Source organism: Penicillium canariense, assembly GCF_028826845.1.
Source record: "Penicillium canariense strain IBT 26290 chromosome Unknown utg000001l_segment0_segment0, whole genome shotgun sequence".
Taxonomy (NCBI): domain Eukaryota; kingdom Fungi; phylum Ascomycota; class Eurotiomycetes; order Eurotiales; family Aspergillaceae; genus Penicillium; species Penicillium canariense.
Genome location: NW_026622728.1, coordinates 7,629,610 through 7,648,844, shown reverse-complemented (window position 1 = coordinate 7,648,844; position 19,235 = coordinate 7,629,610). Strand labels below are relative to the sequence as shown.

Below are 19,235 nucleotides of genomic sequence, written 5' to 3'. Positions count from 1 at the left end.
GCGGCCCAACTTTTTGTCCGCGCAAAGCAACGGCGACCTCCAAAGACATTCGGGCCAGAGCAGCGCGGCTGACATTGTAAGAACGGAGCTCGAATAGCTTCTGGCTGCAGTTATCCAGCTCGTCCACCATGCCGTCCCCTTTCTTGACCCCCGGGCCCATTGCGCAGGCCAATGATGTCGCGCTCTTGCACCTACGCCGCGACCAGACCATTCCGACGATCCTCCGTGACTATGACGATGAGAACCAGGGCTACAAGGAGGGCAAGGTCTCCAATACTCGTTTTGGCTCGTTCCCGCACAGTACCCTGATCGACCAACCTTGGGGCTCTCAAATCGTCGCCTCCAAGGTCGACACCGGCTCACGGGGCCGCAAAGGCCTCGCTGGCAAGCGCAAAGCTGACGAGATCGAAGCATCGCCCACAACAACAGGCGCTGAGGAAGACAGTTCCTCTTTGAAAAAGCCGGTCGCCGCCACAAGTGGTTTCCTCCACTTGATGTACCCAACCCCCGAATCTTGGACATTGTCCCTCCCGCACCGAACCCAGGTCGTCTATACCCCAGACTACAGCTATGTTCTTCACCGGCTCCGCGCGCGTCCTGGAGGCACCGTCATCGAAGCTGGAGCAGGCAGTGGCTCATTCACTCATGCGGCGGTTCGTGCTGTCTTCAGTGGATATCCCAACGAAGAGTCCGTCGCCAAGAAGCCGAGGATAGGAAAGGTGTGCAGTTTCGAGTTTCACGAGCAGAGGGCGGGTCGAGTAAAGGAGGAGATTACACAGCATGGTCTAGATGGGTTAGTACAGGTCACGCACCGTGACGTCTATGAGGATGGCTTTTTGCTGGGCGACCCCAAGACTGGCCGGTCACCCAAGGCGACCGCCATCTTCCTGGACCTGCCTGCTCCATGGCTTGCCTTGAAGCACCTTGTCCGCAAACCCGCTTCTGGTGCAGAGTCTCCTCTCGACCCATCATCCACCGCCCACCTGTGCACTTTCTCCCCTTGCCTCGAGCAAGTCGAGCGCACGATTCGCGTCATGCGCCAGCTGGGGTGGCTAAACATTTCCATGGTCGAAGTCAACCACAACCGGATTGACGTGAAGCGAGAACGCATCGGACTAGATTGCGAGGGGATTCGCGGATCAACGGTGTTCCCGAGATCCGTGGATGAGGCACTGGCCAAGCTCCGAACTGACGATGAACGCGCCAAGAAGATCAGACAGGGCCATGTTGACGGCATTCAAGGCGATACATCGTTCCAAGAAGAGACTGCCAGAATCCCAAAGGAACAATCCGGGCCCACGTATAGCTTGGGCCGCCTGGTACATCGGTCAGAGTCGGAGATCAAGACGCATACTTCCTACTTGGTCTTTGCCATTCTTCCGCGAGACTGGTCCGAAGAGGATGAACAGAAATGCCGGCAAAAATGGCCCTCTTCCAAGTTGGAGGCTGAAGAAAAAGCGCCCAAAAAGAGCAGGAAGCAGATGAAGAAGGAGTTCAGGGAGCTTCGCCTTCAAGAACAAAAAGAAGACCAAGAGCAGCAAGCTGCGGATGTGAACACCGATGAATGAATGATGTTTGGCTTCTGTGTATCAAAACATATGCCAAGGTGTATTTTTAATAAAACAAAGTCAATTGACTAAAGCGTCTGATACTCAATCATATTACTGTACCAAGGTTAATCAGACCATGCCTCGGCTTACCTTACCAAGTTATAGGCGGACTACAATGTGTAACCGTCATTGATTAGACCGGATGGGATACAATTGATATTTGTGGTCATGGTCTCATGTGCATGCTAGCCATTGCAAGCTATAAAGGGGCTATGTTCTAAAAATTGCTCTGAAAATGAAGACAAGGGTTGTTAACAAGGTCTCAAATCATGACACACAACAGAAAGGACGGGCCTAGCAAGTAGCCAATCGCCGAGATCACAGGTTGTTCTCGACTCGGAACTTATCCCATGCCTCATTCAGGGTTCCGAACACAGCACCAGCAATCATACGCTGCTCAGTCGTGGCAGTCGTAGAGATCTAAGCAGACTCAGTTAGCAACCAACCCAGATAACACCGCGGCAAGTTGAGAGGTAAAGCATACCTTGTCAGGGTGAACCTTCGCAATACCCTTCATATATTGGATCTTGACCTTGTTTGGCAAGACCAGCTCTGACAAGTTAATCTTCTTCCAGCCCGACTCGGCCCAGAGCACACTGTCCAGACTGCCAAGCAGGGCACGTAGGTTATCCTGTTTTCCATTCCTCCATGCGGCAATTCTTCCATCAACACTCTCGGTTAGAGCAAACTTCTCCTCATCAGCACGTTCAGCGGCCTTGTTGGCCGCTCGCAGACGACTGACAGCTGCCGAATCCTGGCCAGAGGCCGCAGTGCCCGAGAGATCTGACAACGCAGAGCTCTTCTGGGGGACGGGTATTGGCCTCTTTTTGACCGGGGCTAGGGATTTCGACGGAATTTTACTGATACCAGCAGCTTTCTCGCATCTGTTCCTGCCTTGAATGCTGGTGCCTCCACCGTGACCAGATTCCACGGCTAACTTCCAGGCCTGTGCTGCGTCCACCCATCGCTCAAGCTGTTCTAGGGCTTCGGCCTTGCGCATGAGGGCTTTACCAAAAAAGTCTTTCATGGGCTTGGCAGCTTCGCCATTACCAAGGTCAATGCTCTCGTCCTCGCCCTTTGACGGCCCAATCAAACTCAAAATAGTATCGGCATCATCGATGGCACCCTTGGGTTCACCGATCTTCAGGCCGGTCATCGCTCGGTTGCTGCGAACGATGATCGTAATCGGGTGCGTTTCGGGAAGCATGCCAAGCGCAGTAGAGAAACTTTGGTGCGCAGCTGCATAGTCGCCCCGCTTGTACGCTTCTGCAGCCTTCTCGCGGTGGCGGTGAGTTGATTGCAGAGCCTCTGCAGATACGGGCGGTATGGACCGGGGCGGCGCCTTGGGGCGTACTGGGATAGTAGGAGAACGTGCTGGGGGCGGTCGGGTCTGAGGCTGGGGCCCTGGTTTCGAGGGTTGTGACGAGGGGATTGGAGAGTTAAAGAGATCGACGTTCGGCTCGGCTGCCGAAGTTGGTGCTTGAGGCCGCCTCCGCCTGGCCGGGCTGACGTATGCTTGTGTCGACTGTTCCTCCGCCGCAAATCGTGAGATGCGAGATTTGGGTTCTGTAGTGTTTGGTCGTGATGGCCGCTGGAGGAAATTGGCTTGCTGCATCTGCCGGGTGGCTGGAGATGGCTGGCGACTCGGATCGCTGCTACTGGGGGCGGCAGATTGATGCTGATCCTGCGGGCGAGCGGGCTTGCGAGGCGGTCTCAAATCCCCAGATTCCAGAAGCAGGGCCTCATTGGTGAAATCCTGGGGCTTCGCTGGGGCTGGGTCCCTTTCACCACCGCGCCGGACCGGCTGCGGAAGGAAGGGCTCGTCGCGAGGCGCGGATGCATCTCTCATCCACTTGGGCTGATTAGGGTCATGATCGGCATTGAATTCATTTACAGCTTGCTGAAACCTCTTGCTCCCTGTTTTCCAAAGAGAACCGGCGGTTTTCAACAAGTTGTTGCCAAACTGAGAGGCCACTTGAGCTGGATCCTTCTCTCCAGCCCCGGGGCTTCGACTATCCTCACGCGACCGGGGAGGTTGCGGTCTAGGCTCCCTCATCCAGGAGGGGGCATCGCGGTTGCGACTGTCACTTCGTTCCGTGCGTTCACTGGACTGGCCAGGCGCAGGAGATCGTCCTTGAGACTTCTGCCTTGACTCTTCATGCGCTTTTGTGAGAAGCCAACTAACAGCAGCCTGGATATCTATGCCTGAATCGGTAGTTTTCAAAGCCTGTCGAGACTTCTCTGCTGGGAACCCCATGTCAACCAACTCTGCGATGGCCCGATCCACTTCATTAGAAGGCATGGGAGAAGCGCTCTGGTGATCGCGATCGCGGTTGGAAGAGTCTGTTCGCTGCGGAAGCCCCTGCTGCGGAGGAATCTCGGACACTGGTTTCCCTAGCAGTCCAAGGAAGTCATCGTCGTCATCTTGAGCTTGCGGAGGAGACGGCGCAGGCTTTGGCTTCAATTGATTGAGTCCGAATGGGTCGTCATCATCGTCGCCAAATGCACCCATGCCCTCAGAATTATCCTGCATCGCAATTCCGCGACTAGGAGTCGGTTGCCGCGAATTGGCACCAATCTGGGGGGATGCGTTGGAGCTGGGAACTGGGAAGTTCGTCGATGCATCAACCGGAGCCGCAGAATTGAATGCAGCGAGGATATCGTCGTCGTCGGCCGGTGGTGATACAGATTGCGAGGCTGGAGCAGCAGCAGGGCTCTGGGTGCGGCCTTGCTCAAAGCTATCCCAGAACTGCGAATTCTGACCTCCGTATTGCGCTTCATAACGGCTGCGATCCTCCGCGGCTTTCTTCGCTTTCTCCTGCTGCAATCGCTTCTGCTGCTCTTCAAGAGACATGTTCTTGTTCGCCGCGGAGGAACTGAATGATACCAAGTTCGCAAAACTATCTCCGGTTTGCGCGGCCGGTTTAGATGGCGAATTGGACCGGTTCGAAGCTGCAGATATCGGTGTTGACCTGCCGGAGGCACCATTCGGTCGGACATTGGGGAACATGAAGCCGGCGCCCATGGGAGGAGGTTTGTTGGCAGGAGCGTTTGAGTTGGAGGACCAACTCAGCCCGTTCAGGTCATCCATGGCGGGCAAGATGATGACCTGTCGGAGAGGTGTAGGAAGGCTGCTTGACTGGGTTCGGGGTAGGGTTAGGAACCAGGAGACGACGTGTGTGTTAAGTTGTCCATGATCTCACCACGCGCAAAACAAGTAAATGAATTCAAAACGTTTGCTTGGAGAAGCTTCATTGAACTTCGCCGAGAACGCCGCCCCCTGTAAATGTGGGGATGCGGGGCACGTGATATTTCATCGCCGTTGGTTCTGTTACCGATTGCTTTTAAACCAAAAGATTGAAGCGAAAGGACAATAAGTGTGTTTGAGTATTAAGATCGCAGGATTCCAGATAGATGCTTGTGACTATATAGGTAACTATGTCTCACAGATATGCTTTAGTAATTCGCCCTTGAATGTTAGATTGACTTCGAATGTATATACTTCAACAAGTGGATGTCCACCTTCATCTCGAATTTTTCGGTAGACAACGATAGCTCAAACTTCCGTTCAAAATAAATGCGGGTAATAGAAATGGGTTGAGTTTCTTTGATCGTTCATCGGTCTCACTCAAACCTTGGTAGCAGCTGACTTTGAGCGCCATAGTCCAATCGGTGCCTTATGGGAGGGAGGCAGCCTTTAATTAAACAAGTTAGTTAACTAGTGGATAGGTCTAGACTTCTGGCCTTAAAATCATGGCCGCAATTCCAAGGTCGCAACAGAAAGTTGTCAGGAGATGAGAGTTGACGAGGGCAAGCATTGGAGCCAAATATAGTCACCAATTAGTCGTCCACGACTTCAGCCTTTCCGGAACCCAATAGGCGCGCTGACGCTGGCTGGTGATGAGAGTCGATCTGGAGATCTGGCACAAAGCCAGGGTCGTCAAGCCCTCTTGGTGGGCTTTCAAATCGATGAGCCTCTCGGCCACCAAAATATCCATGGTCTCCGAAATTCCATAATTACCCCGGTAATACAAAGATTGGACAAGTCCACCAGAGGGCTAATGATCAACTTTAACCTACATAAGAGTCAACTGCATTTCCGTATCATGTTTTTGTCTCTATGGATAGAATATATACATGTAGGTTCTACACCTATTAGGTTCTATACCTACCTACCGCGCGACCCCCCGTTAGGTATATTCTCTATTGCTTTCTGGAGATGTATTTCTTGGCAGTATTTCCATTACCGACCTTGCCTTGAATATTTGTTCAGTGATACAAAAGACGGCACCAAAGTGTCAAGATACCTTTCATCGCCCATTACGATCTAGACCACCTAGGCACAGCCTACACGTGTATGTACACTGCACCTTGTGGCCTCTGTCACAACTGTCCACAACCTTAGGAACGGAGAGAGCCAATTGCTCCAGGACAAATCAGAGCCAGTTGTCTGCCAGCACAGCACGATCATATGGGACCATACCCACCGCTTATTGAACCATTTGTTCCTGTTGAACGGTGCCAAATTAAGATAGTCGCATGTCTCAGATGCAGCAGCCCACCTCCTTGCCTGGCGACCTCCTTGACACGGGAAAGGCTCAACAGTCAATGTTGTGCCCAACCATCCCAGGAACATAATGCAAGCACGGCAACTGTGGGGTGCTTCTCGTTGTGATAGGTCGGCTGGCTCTGCATGCATAAGCAAAACGAAAGCACGGGTCCAGGTGATAAGTCGACAGATCGGGAGGGACGACCCACATGGTGAAGCCCCTAGTCGCGGATGGCGTCGATACCTCCGAGGGCTCATCCCCTCTTGGTTCCTGGGAGCTGTCGGGTCCAAGGGCTGCAGATTTTTGATGGCACATTATGATTACGGTGAGCTCATTTACGCGACAGGCCCGGAGAGGCTGGTGCATGGATATAGGTGCAATGTCCTCCGTACAGTAGTATAGGGGGTTGATGTGATGGATCATTGGCAAGCATCCTGGCCCGCATTCCGCATGTTGACCTGGAGATAGGATCAACATGGGTGTTTACAATATTCTTACCACGATAAACCGGATTGTGTACACTTGAAACCGACTAGTCGGGGGAATTCAACAATGCTTGACGCGAAAATCCCCTGCCGATTGCCGGCTATCTGGTCCGAGACAAAAGGCTAGAGCGGGACTCGTACGCATATGGGTAGGCTATGAGGGCTGGCTACCGTAATTTTGAGTTCTGGCAAACGATGCAGCTCCTAATGTGATTTTCTCCCTGAGTGCCCGCCACCGATGCACTTACAAGGAGCTGATCCTTGCTCGATCGAACGGCTCGCGATCAGTGGGTCCTTTGGATAGCTCATTGACTCGTCACCAGTCAAAATCGCGTGGGCGTCTATTGTCCAATTCCTTCTCGCTTGGCCTGCCCCGAAAACTCAAATCAGCCCAGCAATGTAGGCAGTATCTGGGAGCCTCGCGGTGTCCTGGAATTCCTGACTAGCGGTGTCATCCGTCGGTTATATGTAGGGGAGCTTGGGGCTGGGCCTGCGGCTAGAACGACTTTTTACTCTTCTTGTTTACTTCCTCGCCTCTCGCCCAATGGGCCCACCACACGCCACTTCTTTATTCTTGTCTTCTTAACCCTCTAACCGACATCGCTATCATTTGAAAGACACCTTTTCCTATACTACAAGAAACGCAATACCGAGGGGTTTTCAATGGATTTGCCTATCAGTGCTTGATACAAGTCCTATAGTAGACACAGACTACCCCCCGCTCTTGCGCTAGTTGCCCTCCGGTCAGGTTATCCTGGGATACAATCCTACAGCAAGATGCAGTGGCCATTATTTAGTACCTTGATCTTTGTGCTCCTCTGCGGAGTTACCTTTGCGGCCCCGGCAGTGGACCTTGGACGACAGAATGTTGAGGCTGTTGCGACTCTCGAGAAAAGAGCGGAACCAGTTGTAACAACAACCGCCGCAGATAATACTCCTAGCCAGACATCCACAGCTGCTACAACGAATACCAACGATGCAGCGACGACGGCCACAGCGACGGCAACGACAGCGACAAACACGACCAGTACAACCACTTCGAATACCAGCAATTCTTCCTACATCGCAACAACTATACCTTCCTTAGATGGGTCTACAGGGTCCACCAGTGCCAGCGAGAATGGAGCGAAACAAAAATACAGCGGTGGTCTGCCAATCCAACCGCAGATCACCCCAGCATTAGGTGTGGGTGGTATTATACTTCTGCTTTCGGGGGCCGCTCAGGCCATCATTGGAATTCGGAAGCAATGGTAATATGTTTCCACCTGGGCTTGCGGTCATATCGCTAATCTTGACTAGGGTGCACATTTTCCTATCCACAGCCTTCTCTGCTGCACTCGGCGTCACAGTGAGTTCTGTCTAAGGCCATGATGATCGGCGGAGGCTGACTACGCAATAGGTGTTAATTGTCTACGTGATGAATCCTCCTGTGAGCAATGCGGTACAAGGTGGATATCTGGTCGCCGTTTTCTTCACGGGAGCCGTCTTCGGAGGCTTGGCGCTTGTGTTCAGAGAAATTACTGAAGGACTAGGATGTCTTCTCGGCGGCTTCTGTATGGGCATGTGGTTCCTGACTGTCAAGCCTGGTGGGCTTGTGACCGATAGCGGAGCAAAAACCGGATTCATCATTGCATTCACGGTGGGATTCTGGTGTCTGTCTTTCAGTCACTATACGCGCTCGTATGGATTAGTTCTCTGCACCGCATTCTCAGGTGCAACAGCGCTGGTGCTCGGCATCGATTGCTACAGCCGGGCGGGCTTGAAGGAGTTCTGGCTTTATGTTTGGGGTAAGTTTAGAGTATCCCGGCCATCAACTCAGTGGGATACTCGGAGGCTAACATGCATTGTAGGATTGAATGACGACATGTTCCCCCTGAATACTAACACCTACCCAGTGACACGCAACATCCGGGTTGAGCTTGCAGTCATTATCATTATTACTGCCTTTGGTGTGATCGCTCAAATGAGGCTCTGGAAAGTGATCAAAGAACGCCGGGCCAAAGAGGAGACTTCCCGAAAGGAAGCGGAAAGGAAAAATGAGGAAGCCGAAGCCGAGGTCGGTCGTCAACTAGAGGAGAAGAATCTCAGGGAACGAACTGAATGGGAGAACATATATGGCAACGGTGCCGCCGGCAAGGAGCCCTCTCTGACCGAAACCGCCGTTGCAGAAGATTCGCGACGAGGTTCGGAAGGATTTGAGTCTTCAACTAACGAAAAAGGGGCCTCCTTTGAGATGAAGGACATACCGGCCCCTGACCAATCGACTGGCGCATCTGACTCCGGGAGGAATCTTGACGCCGTCGAAGAGGATGACACGGAAGCACTTGAGGAACATCAGGACGGCCAGACAAGCCAACCCCCCGACCAACAAACTCCACCCGAGCCCGAGAACGAGCGGCCGCCAACTGCCAGACCCGTGACGATGTGGCCGGAGCCCAATTTGCGGGAAGACAACGACTCGGAACACGGAGCTGTTGTTGGATCTGAACCAGGCACGCCTCGCTCCAAGCGCGTCTCGGGGAGGTCGTTGATGAACCGGCTTTCTTGGCACAGCGGCAATGGTCCAAAGCTCAATGAGCAATCGCAGTCGCAAGAGGCCTTGGTCGTCCAAGACGATGAGAATTCCTCCGTTGCTGGTGTTGTGGATGACATCTCTTCCGGCTGCCCCAGTATTGTTTCCGATATTCATAGTGATGCGGGAGACCAAGCAGAAGAGGAGGACAAGGAGGCAGGTACCGTCGCAAACGGCTTGCCCACGAAGAATGTACTCGCTGAGGTGACCGAGGCTGGTCTCAATTCTCAGGCCCCGCGTGCTACTCCAATCGAAGATGAAACCGCAATGATCACGCCCCCGTCCGGTACTGGAGACGGTGAAAATGATGAACCAACGCAAAGAGCCAATGGTTTCCAAATACATCAGGACGACGAGACCTATTCGCAAGCTGCTGAGACAAATAATCAGGATGTGAGCCAGCCGAAGAAAGCCGAGGCCTTCGAGCTGCGAGTCCAACCCAAGTCACAAGAAGCGCCATCCAATGAGGACGTCATAGAACAAGATATGAAAGGGGAGAATATCCAACAAAACGACCTGGAAAACGAACTACCAGCTGCCGACAACGCGCAGGGGGAAGTCGAAGAAGATTCTCGACCACCCGATGCGGAAGAGGCCGAGCATGAGTATGATTCTGCCTCGCAGGCAAAGGGTTTGGGAAGAAGAGAGAGCCCACGGCTGAATGTGTCAACCGTAAAGAACATCCCCGAGCAAACCTCACGGGTGGTGCATTCATTCCGTACCAATGAATGGGCAAAGCATTTGGCCTATGCTGAAATGCCTGAGATCGAGCCCATTCAGCTGGACAACGAGCTTCCCGAAAGCTCGGCTGAGACTGGGGAATCTGCAGCCCCAGTCCATGTCGAAGGCCTCCTCCAAACACCGTTGAATGCACATCCCCTTCCAGTTATGAACAGCCCGGAGCAGACGCCAGCATGCCCGGAGCAACCCCGTCGACAATCCGATGCTGCTCCTGAAGTACCCCGATCCAAGACCAGAAATAGCATGCACAGAATGTCCGGTGCTCGATCACCTCCGCCAATGGCTCGAAATGTTTCTTCTGCTTCGTTACTTCCGCGACAGGAACGGGATGAGAAGGCAGGTCCAAGACGTAGCACGTCGACTCCGTTCCTGACCGTCAGCACTCCTCATGAAGAGCAAGACACATCTGATTCACCGAGGTGGAGTGGACCCCCTCCTCTTCTGGCTGTTCGTGAGACGATGGTGCGAAATCGGATGTCGTCGACATCCCTTCGCTACGACCCTTACGCATCGCGCAGTCAGTCTCGTCTGTCACTAGCTGACCCCACCCCAATCGCCTCACCACCTATCCCCGAGGAAAGAGACGAGGCAATCGGCGCAGCTTCTCCCGAAGATGAGGACGACCTCCCGCTATCCAAGCGCCGTGCCCTGTTGCAGCGCCAAACTATGCAGTCTCCCTCTGCAGCAAGTCTTCAAAGCATCGAGCCAGCCCGATCGCCACCACGCAACCCACCCGATTCCGGACGACCCGCAGCCGTGATGGCTGCCTGGCGGCAATCCGTTCGAGAAGACCTCTCCCACCGACGCGACCCGCTATCCCAACCTTCTTCTCCTGCAACTCCCGCAAGCCCTGACCGACCGCGGGGTCACTGGGGATCCGTGCAGCAAATGCACGATACCTCAGCCGCCAAAGTTGAGAATACCATCGCGGAGAGAATGCAACGGGGAAGTATGACTGACTTGCACCGTCAAGCAATGCGGCGGATGCAGGCTTCTGCGAATCGGAAGCTGTAGTCATTGATCTGATTTGATACCCTCCTTTCGATTTCTTTATATCTCTCGGGCATTATTGGGAGTTGGATCCATATCGGCTTAATCTAACGCCTACATAGAACATGATATTCACTGAACATAATTCATAATGACACCACGCTTGATGCGTCCACCTGAAAAAAGCCTGTTCCTGGTATATCGCCATAAGCATCACTCCAAAAGGCAAGATCACTGCAGATAATGCTTCGGCGCTTTCTCAAATATTTTGATTGCTTCCTCCAGCCACTGCTCATATTCTTCCAATTCCGTGCTGTCTTGATCATCCGCTGCCCCCTCTTCGGACTCCGTGTCCTCGAGGCCGAGCTTGATCGAGTTGCCTTCGCCCCCTCGGGCGGTGTTGACCGACATGATATCCCGATAAAGGCCCATCGTTGTTGGCAGTTTCACCCCTTCTACGCCGCCTTTGCCCATTTTGATAAAGTGAACATCCAGGAGTCGGTACTGGGCCGCCCAGACATGTGGATCGCTGACCTCCATAGCCATTTCCCATGAGGATCCTACGCCCAGACTGACGGACCCACCGACAGGTACGCCGGATAGCGCCCCAATGATGGCCGATGAAACGCCCACCGATATCTCTGACGACTGTCCCATTGAAACAATTGTACGCGCTCCCTCGAGCAAGTAGAGACCAGTAAGGAGCCAGACTTTTGGTCGTCGAGCAAACTTGAAATTCAGAACGTAATCACTGTGGGCAGCAGACAGCCAAAGCTTCAGTTTCTGCTGCGCCAGTGGGGTGTTCAGAACACTGGTACTGAAAAATGTTTCAGGGCTGCGAACAATGTAAGACTGGGCTCGAATGATCAAGAGATGGGGATGAGCTACTCTTTCAGTATCATTCTAGTTCCCCGTTCCGCGACTACCATGCGCTCCAGATCCTTGTTGTAGGCCAGACCGAGGTTGATCAGGTCCAACCCTTCAACCCCAACCGAGGGTGAAACACGAGAAGAACCATGAAACACAACGTTATTCAGGTTTGTCGTATAAGCATGCTCTTGCAGTGCTTGATCGCTAAGAAAACCGTCAACTTTGACCTAAGCGGGGACCGCAGAATCCGTACCTGAGAAGTGGGTGAGTATAGTGGCGGGCATTCATTGGCTGCCAGTACTTTTCCAGCACCAACGTACCCAGGGTCAACGCTTCGGGCCGTTCCCCCACACCATAGAGGAAGAACGAGGAATCATCACCAGCCCCCATGTTGCTAGTACCTTCACAGATCGCCAAGACTGACTATCCGACAGCCTGTGGACTACTGTGGAAAGAAGATCTCGGACGGCATCGCCCCTCCTATTTACTGTGGTGTTTTGTTGCTGCCTTGGTGGGGTGCGGCCTAACCCGCTCTCGTCTGTGTTATCGCGATTCGGGCAAGTTTTGGCGAGACCCTCTTAGCATTCGGAATCGGTGATAGCGTGGGAACAAACGCGATGAACCCCGCCATCTGAGAATATGCGGCCTAGGTAATCTTGATACTCCATGCTGCTCGCAAGACTGCGTCTCATACCATCCAGCTGTCAGGCCAGAACTGACAACCTCCAGATCGACCCCCGCCAGAGTCCGATGGACTTCGATCATTTTATCGGGCTCTGCGGCCGATCCCTCTTCGCAGAAGAGTATCAAGGGGACTGGGATGCCGCGTCGGACTATTTAGGGCAATCGCGGCCCGAGATATCTGATGTCGAACCGACCGTCTACGCAGAGTACCTGCGATGCTCAGCCATCCACTCCATACTGATCGGCAGACCGGCAGATGCCTACAAAAGCCTTGGAGAACTAAAAGGCCTTTTGGATCAATTGCCACAAGAATGGGGACTGCGATACACAAATTACACCGTCTTAGCCGACTACACCCGCCGCTATCCCCCGCTCCTGCGCTTTTACCATGAGCGTGGACGACCTGTCAATATCTCCATGCTGGGCAACACCAGTGGGCCCGTTGAAATTACGGAGAGGCTCATGGAGAACGTTCACAAATACCTTCCTCTTGGTGTCGCCCGTGACCAAGCATTGTGTCAAATTCTGGGGGCTGTGGCGGGATTTCCAATGCGAGTCAGGAATCTAGCGGCTGTATTCCACCCGCTCTCCCCAGGGGGTCGGGTAAACATGTCCGAGGAAGACGTCGCCCCTGCAGTTGCTGAGCATGCTAAGATATTCCTCAAATTCCGCGACGTAGCGGATGCCCACGGGGCGACGGGGTTGGGCACCTATCTGGCCCGACTGGTTGCGGAGCTCCACCTTGCAAGCCAGAGTCCGCTGTCCGCTACCATTTTAGAGGAGCTTTATCAACGATGCGAAAGACTGGAAGATCGCGTGGGAATGGCCCATTCCAAGATGATGGAAGCGGACAACCTGATCAGCCCTCCATTTGCCAGCCCGGTTACACTGAACTTGATTGTGGTCGATGTCACCAGTTCCACTTATAACGATAATCTCTGGGATCCGATTGAGTTTGATCTGAAGTATGAATATGAATCCCAGGCCAGAGAGTGCTACGAGGCGGCCCTGGCTCTTTTCCGAGAGGCGAACTGCAAGCGCGGCCAAGCGGCTGTCTTACTTCGTCAAGGATGTTGCCTTCATAATGTGGCCCGTCACCAGCGGCTCTCCCATAAACAGGGTCTTGAACTACTCGCAGAGTCCGAAAGGAAACTACAGGAATCCCTCCAGTTGTTTGGAAGAGATGAAGCAAATGCGCAGCTGGTAAAGACCCACCAAATTATGGTGGGGATTACGAAAGGCGCGCCTGTGAATATCAAGGCAATTGCGAGATCAATTGGCACATGGGGCGTGGATGCAAAGAATGAGACGATGGCCCACTGCATTGGAATGATCCTGTCCCGATATGCACATCAGGAGTGGTTCAAATTCTCCAATATGGACACGGCCTTGTTGGCATGGGAATGCGCGTACGAAGTGTGCGAGCCTCTGGGAGACATAATTCCCTTGTTCCAATCCGTGGTTGCGCGAGCCCATGTACAGCACGAGATGTTTAATGCGGATGCATCGCGGATCTTCATTGAAGACGCGCTCTCCATGGTCGATGCACTTCGCGATTACTTCGATGATAAAATCCAATCCGCGCCGGAGACCCCCATGGGACAGCTGGACCGCAAAACCGTATCGACGAACAAATTCAACACCCTGTGGACCTTCAGCCGCAACGTGAGCAATATTTACGTTCGGATTGAGGATCTGCAGGGATTCAACGACTGGAACACTAAGCTCGCTTTCTGGATGGAGCATGATCAGAGCTTCCACGAGTTTCAGCAAAGACTGGAGGATGAAGACAGTGTTGGTATCACTCATCCCGGTCTTTCATTTCCGAAAAATAAGGTGAAGGGCCTCTGGCGGAAAACACTCGCCCACGATGCAGTGAGAGTGAAATTCGCATCGGTAGATATTACCTTTCGCCGGCTGATGGAGGAAGGTGATGTGTTGAAGGCCGAGGAAGGCTTTCGTCGCTTTGTGGACGAGGCACTCGAGCTGGAGAAAGGCTATACCAGAGAGCTATACCGCATCCTGGCATGTGAGCGGATTGGGGATTGCGCCAAAGCGCGGGAAATCCTGGACTCCATTGACGACAACGAACTATTCAACGAAAACCTGGCGGAGTTTCAGCAAGGGATCGGCATCCGAAACAACTTCTCCGTCTTTGCGGAGAACGCAATGACCTTCGTAGTGTTTGGTGGCGATCGGGATCGGGCTCAACGAATTGTTGATCTCATTATTAACATCCAGCCGTCGTTTTTCGAGAAAATGAGCGAGAGTGCCCTTGACTATTCTCTTCGACTTGGCTACTTTGCCGAAACCATGAAAGACCAGAAACCTGAACTGTGCTTTACCAAACTCCTGGAGGCTCGCCAGATCATTGAAACTCGACGCGTTCAGACGAAGGACCTGGATGCTCGGATTGGGACATCAAGTCAAGGGTGGATTAATGCCGTCTTCCTTAATCTTGCGTACATGTGTTTGTCTTGGGAAAATTCACGTACCCCCGTGAGTACGATTTCGGCATACGAGCATGGCCATTTCGAGGACATTTCATGGTTGGAGCATGCTCTTCTATTTGTCGAAATGAGTAGGGCACGTGCGGTCCTCGAATCTCTACAATCTCAAGCAACGCAAGTGCAAGGAATGCCCAGTGCTCTTAACACGGGCCCGCTCTCAGAAGCTGTTCACAAGAGACGACTTTTGCGATCTCTGCTTGCGTTGAAACAATTGAGCCCGGAGCAGAGTCAGGAGATTACGCAGCTTCGACAAGATATCGAGGAGTTGGAGCAAGACGGGACTCTATCTTCTGCAACGACTTTCATCGAAACGGTCAACTCCATGATCGAGCCACGATTGTTATATCAAAACATTGACGCGAACGCCGTGGTGATCGAGGCCACTTTCAGTCCTCGCGGATTCGTTTCCTTTGCAGTGACCCGGGACGGGATTCAACAAACACACCAAGGAACAACCAGCGTCACTGGCATTCGACGACCAGTGATGCAGGCAATGCAAATCTTGAGAGATATGACGGGCTACCTGGGGGAGGAGGAGGAATCACGCAAGACGGCTCTCCATCGTCTCGTGCAGGAGGTTTCCGCGCTTCTGCTGGGGCCATTTACTGAGACCATTGGAACCAAATCCCATGTCATCTTCTCCGTGTCGGATCCTATGACTGCGTTCCCCTTTTCGATCCTATTGTTCGATGAGAAACCACTTTGTATGCACGCGGCAGTCTCGCAAGTCCCCAGTCTGACTGTGCTTCATTATCTCTCCCTACGGAAGTCGAAATCGGGGCCACCCACGGTATCTGTTCTGGCCAAGTCGCCGATGGAAGGACCGTCAGACGGGTCAGACGGTGCCGCGCGAAGTAATGAAGAGGCCAATCTGCATATGGCAGCAATTGAAGCCGTCAATATTGCCCGCATGTTCGCTACGTGGCCGATCGAGGCGTCTCATCTGACGCGAGAAGAATTCCGGGGGTACATCGAAGGAGGATCTTTGATCATGCACATCGGAACTCATGGTGATGTCAACTACCGCAATCCTCTTCACTCGTCAATTTCCATCGGAGCGGGTCAAGAATTCCGGGTGGTCGACATGTCTGCACTTCGTAGCAGTGCCAACCTTCTGGTCTTTGCCGCATGCCTCAGTGGTCTCGGAAAAGCGACTATTGGCAGTGAAGTGCTCGGCTTTTCTCACGTCGTGTTGAGCACTGGCTGCCAGGCTTATATCGGGTCCCTTTGGAAAGTGAGTGATTTTGGCTCCATGTTGATCATGACCCTGTTCTACCGCCATTTGAAAAGTATGCCGCACCTTCCTGTGGCTGAACTTATGAGGCGGGCCCAGCTGGACCTTCTACAGCTCGACGGCGAAAAGGCTAGTGAGCTTCTGGACGACATGCTGGACAGCTGGACCGCAACCGAAGAGGAAGGGCAAAGCCCCGCGGAATTCGTACCTGATGCCGAATTCCTTCTACTGACGCTGAAGATGATTCTCAGTCAGCTGGACTGGTCCAGCCCCTTCTACTGGGCACCGTTTACCCTAGTTGGATACGGAGGCTTCCGGTTTGTCCACGAAGACGCTTAATTACTTCAATTTTGCAAAGATAGTTCCATTCCAGCGAGCCTTCGCTTTCGAGCAGAATCCAGAGTCCTCATAGACCTTAGATGAAGACCGGCAACCCCGACAAATCAGAGAAACCCGGATACCAGATTCTGTTTAAGTGGTGAGGGGGCTGATAAGTCTCTCCTAGAACCAAGCAGCATCCCTACGGATCGTGGCACGGTGCCATCTACGTCTACAGAGGGACCCCAGGCCTACAGCGTGTGACTTTCCGTCTGGACTGGGCGTAGACCCAAACAGATCTCACCCGACAAAGAATCCGATGCCGTTACAAGTCGCGGCGAGAAGGGGAAAGGTTGCATTGGCAAAGCTGCTCATTGGACAGAGCGCTGATACCAACGCCTCGCGGCTTGTTCGATCGGGAAACTTACAACGCCGCTCTTGCATGTCGCGGTTGAGTCCAGATCAGCCCCTTTGATTAGCTTTTTGCAGGTAACAGGACCGGAGCGAGATACTCGTACGAAGGAAACGATGTTGAGATCAGAGGAGACGCAATTGGGGGAGACAATTCTGAGGTACGCTTGCAAAAAGTGGCACCGAGAAGAGTAGAAGTAAGCGAGGACAAAAAGGACGATGTGGTTCTCGTGGAATGAGGAGATTGAGACCATAAATGAGTAGATAATAGATGGGCAGGCATAAGAGAATAATATGAGCACTGGTGTACTAATGTATCTATCAAGTGAAAGTGAATGCAGGACTGAAGGAAAGAACACCATTCGACGCCAGACACCCAGCCCGATGGTTCATGATCATAGGGCAAGGACTGATGCACACTATCCAATCCAGTAGTCGGCATTTTAGAATCTGAGAGCAGGACTGGTTAGATTATCGACACAAGCGAAAAAACATCAAGGTTTCAACATACCGGATCTCGTAGCTTCCCGCACGAGTCATGTAGCGCACCCACTTAACAGAGCTGTAATTTCCCTTCTCAAAAACCTTCAGGTATCGCACAAGCAGACCAGAAGAGGTAAACATGAGAATGCTAAACGAAAGGCTGAGCGGCGGTCGACTCCAGGCCTTCTGATGCGTCATCGAGGTCAGGGTCGCCTCAGCATTGAGGACGTATTCGCTCTGCCCCGAGAAGCGCGGGATCTTCCATACGATATTGTTTTGCTCGGGCTCGTACTTGGCGCGGCCCTGGCTCGTCCGCTCGGTAGTCTTGGCAGTGTTTAGCGGCGTGGGGATACGGACCACAACATTCGTCGCAAACAGCTTCGAGCTGTAGTTGGCCTTGATCGCCACGCTGTACTCAACCTTGGTCGTGCCGATCTCGCGCACAATGGGGTGCACCTTGAAGGGGAGATTGACGTTCTCCGTGGCGCGGTACCGCATCAACTCAAACTCGCCGTCCGGCGGCACGAAGGAGATGATCCGGTCGGCGTCGAACCGACCCAGCTTCACGCACTGGTGGAACTGGCAGTCTTCCAGTGTGACGGAACCGGCGGCGGCTCGTGTAGTCTTTTTGTTGCCAGATATGCCCCCGCTCCCTCGGCCTCCGTTCGCCCCTGGAGAGTCGCCAGTGTCGAGAAGCAGTCGATCGTTTAGTCCGAATTTGCACTCCGGAGTGCCCGTGAGATATGCTCGCATGACGATTTGGCCGTTGACGTCGGCGCGCAGGACCGTGCCGGTCGCTGACATCAGGAGGTTGACGTCCTCGATCACGTCCACGAAGGCTTCGTTCTTGCGGTATTTTATATCGGAGCGGCGCCAGGACAGCGCACCGGTCGCTTGCTGGGTGATGCGGCTGGAGTCTGTCGGCGAGTTCGCAATGGCGGACTTGACGCCTTCGGTAGTGATGTACATTTTCAAAGTATCGGGATCGGTGTTCTGGGGGTAGCCGAAGTCGAGGATTTCTATCCGTATGAATAAGGCATTGGACTTGAGCTAGTAGTCTAGTAGGTGGACATGGGGAGACGTCAGGTCGCACGCACCATCAAGCAGTTCGTAAATCAACACAAAGTTGTTCTTCACAGCCTCCTCGTCGAACTTTCCAAAGTAGCTCTTCCCCAGCAGGATGAGCCGGTAAAGGAACTCGAACACCAGCGCGGCATTGGCATTGCTCTTGGTCACGGCGACCAAGTAGATATTCTCGTGCTTGACATGGCTGAAGGTGGTCGAGCCCAGGGTGAGGATCGGGGAGCGGACCTGCGGGTTGGCAATGACCTGGATGCGAAAGATATCCGCGAGACGCGGGCGGCAGTCACTGCGGAAGGCGCGGAATATGAGATTCTCGCCCTTCTGGTTGAAGACTAGGATGCCCGACAGCATGATGGTGGTGGGCTGGGGAGAGGTCGCATCCCGTTTGGAAGGTCGACGTTGAGGAGCTCGGCGACGGGGGTGATGTGGGGAGGGGGGGTTTAGAGTGGATCGACACCGCCTGGGCGAGGTTGAGGGAGTGGGTATACACACATGTCCCTGCATGCCGCATTTTTGTAGCTGCGCTTGATAAGGGGCACTGAGAAGGTTTATTGTGGAGATTTGATTAAGCGGAATAAATTTCAGGATTGTCTCTTATCAACAGTTATAAATCTGGTCTGGCTTTTCACGTCTACAAGAGCTCTCAACAACACTTATTAGATATCTTTAACACAGGCCAAAAGGCCTATTTACC

General features: G+C 53.1%; 6 protein-coding genes across 6 annotated transcripts; 3 read left to right on the top strand and 3 right to left on the bottom strand.

The window, feature by feature from the left end:
• Positions 1-128: 128 nt before the first annotated feature.
• trm61 (tRNA 1-methyladenosine methyltransferase subunit GCD14) lies at positions 129-1,568 on the top strand (the record flags this gene model as incomplete). The annotated part of the gene is made up of 1 exon (XM_056684765.1): positions 129-1,568. The coding sequence occupies one exon, from the start codon at positions 129-131 to the stop codon at positions 1,566-1,568; it is 1,440 nt and encodes a 479-aa protein (XP_056548371.1).
• Positions 1,569-1,928: 360 nt separating this feature from the next.
• N7482_002639 (UBA/TS-N domain protein) lies at positions 1,929-4,701 on the bottom strand (the record flags this gene model as incomplete). Its single annotated transcript, XM_056684764.1, has 2 exons — positions 1,929-2,030; positions 2,095-4,701. The coding sequence occupies 2 exons, from the start codon at positions 4,699-4,701 to the stop codon at positions 1,929-1,931; spliced, it is 2,709 nt and encodes a 902-aa protein (XP_056548370.1).
• A 2,721-nt stretch (positions 4,702-7,422) lies between these two features.
• N7482_002638 (uncharacterized protein) lies at positions 7,423-10,972 on the top strand (the record flags this gene model as incomplete). The annotated part of the gene is made up of 4 exons (XM_056684763.1): positions 7,423-7,895; positions 7,945-7,993; positions 8,045-8,432; positions 8,496-10,972. 4 exons carry the CDS (start codon positions 7,423-7,425, stop codon positions 10,970-10,972), a joined length of 3,387 nt encoding a protein of 1,128 aa, XP_056548369.1.
• A 207-nt stretch (positions 10,973-11,179) lies between these two features.
• Positions 11,180-12,208, bottom strand: N7482_002637 (uncharacterized protein; the record flags this gene model as incomplete). The annotated part of the gene is made up of 3 exons (XM_056684762.1): positions 11,180-11,800; positions 11,875-12,022; positions 12,072-12,208. The coding sequence occupies 3 exons, from the start codon at positions 12,206-12,208 to the stop codon at positions 11,180-11,182; spliced, it is 906 nt and encodes a 301-aa protein (XP_056548368.1).
• A 360-nt stretch (positions 12,209-12,568) lies between these two features.
• Positions 12,569-16,585, top strand: N7482_002636 (CHAT domain-containing protein; the record flags this gene model as incomplete). The annotated part of the gene is made up of 1 exon (XM_056684761.1): positions 12,569-16,585. One exon carries the CDS (start codon positions 12,569-12,571, stop codon positions 16,583-16,585), a length of 4,017 nt encoding a protein of 1,338 aa, XP_056548367.1.
• Positions 16,586-17,418: 833 nt separating this feature from the next.
• N7482_002635 (AP-2 complex subunit mu) lies at positions 17,419-18,892 on the bottom strand (the record flags this gene model as incomplete). Its single annotated transcript, XM_056684760.1, has 3 exons — positions 17,419-17,437; positions 17,487-18,477; positions 18,556-18,892. 3 exons carry the CDS (start codon positions 18,890-18,892, stop codon positions 17,419-17,421), a joined length of 1,347 nt encoding a protein of 448 aa, XP_056548366.1.
• Positions 18,893-19,235: the final 343 nt, after the last annotated feature.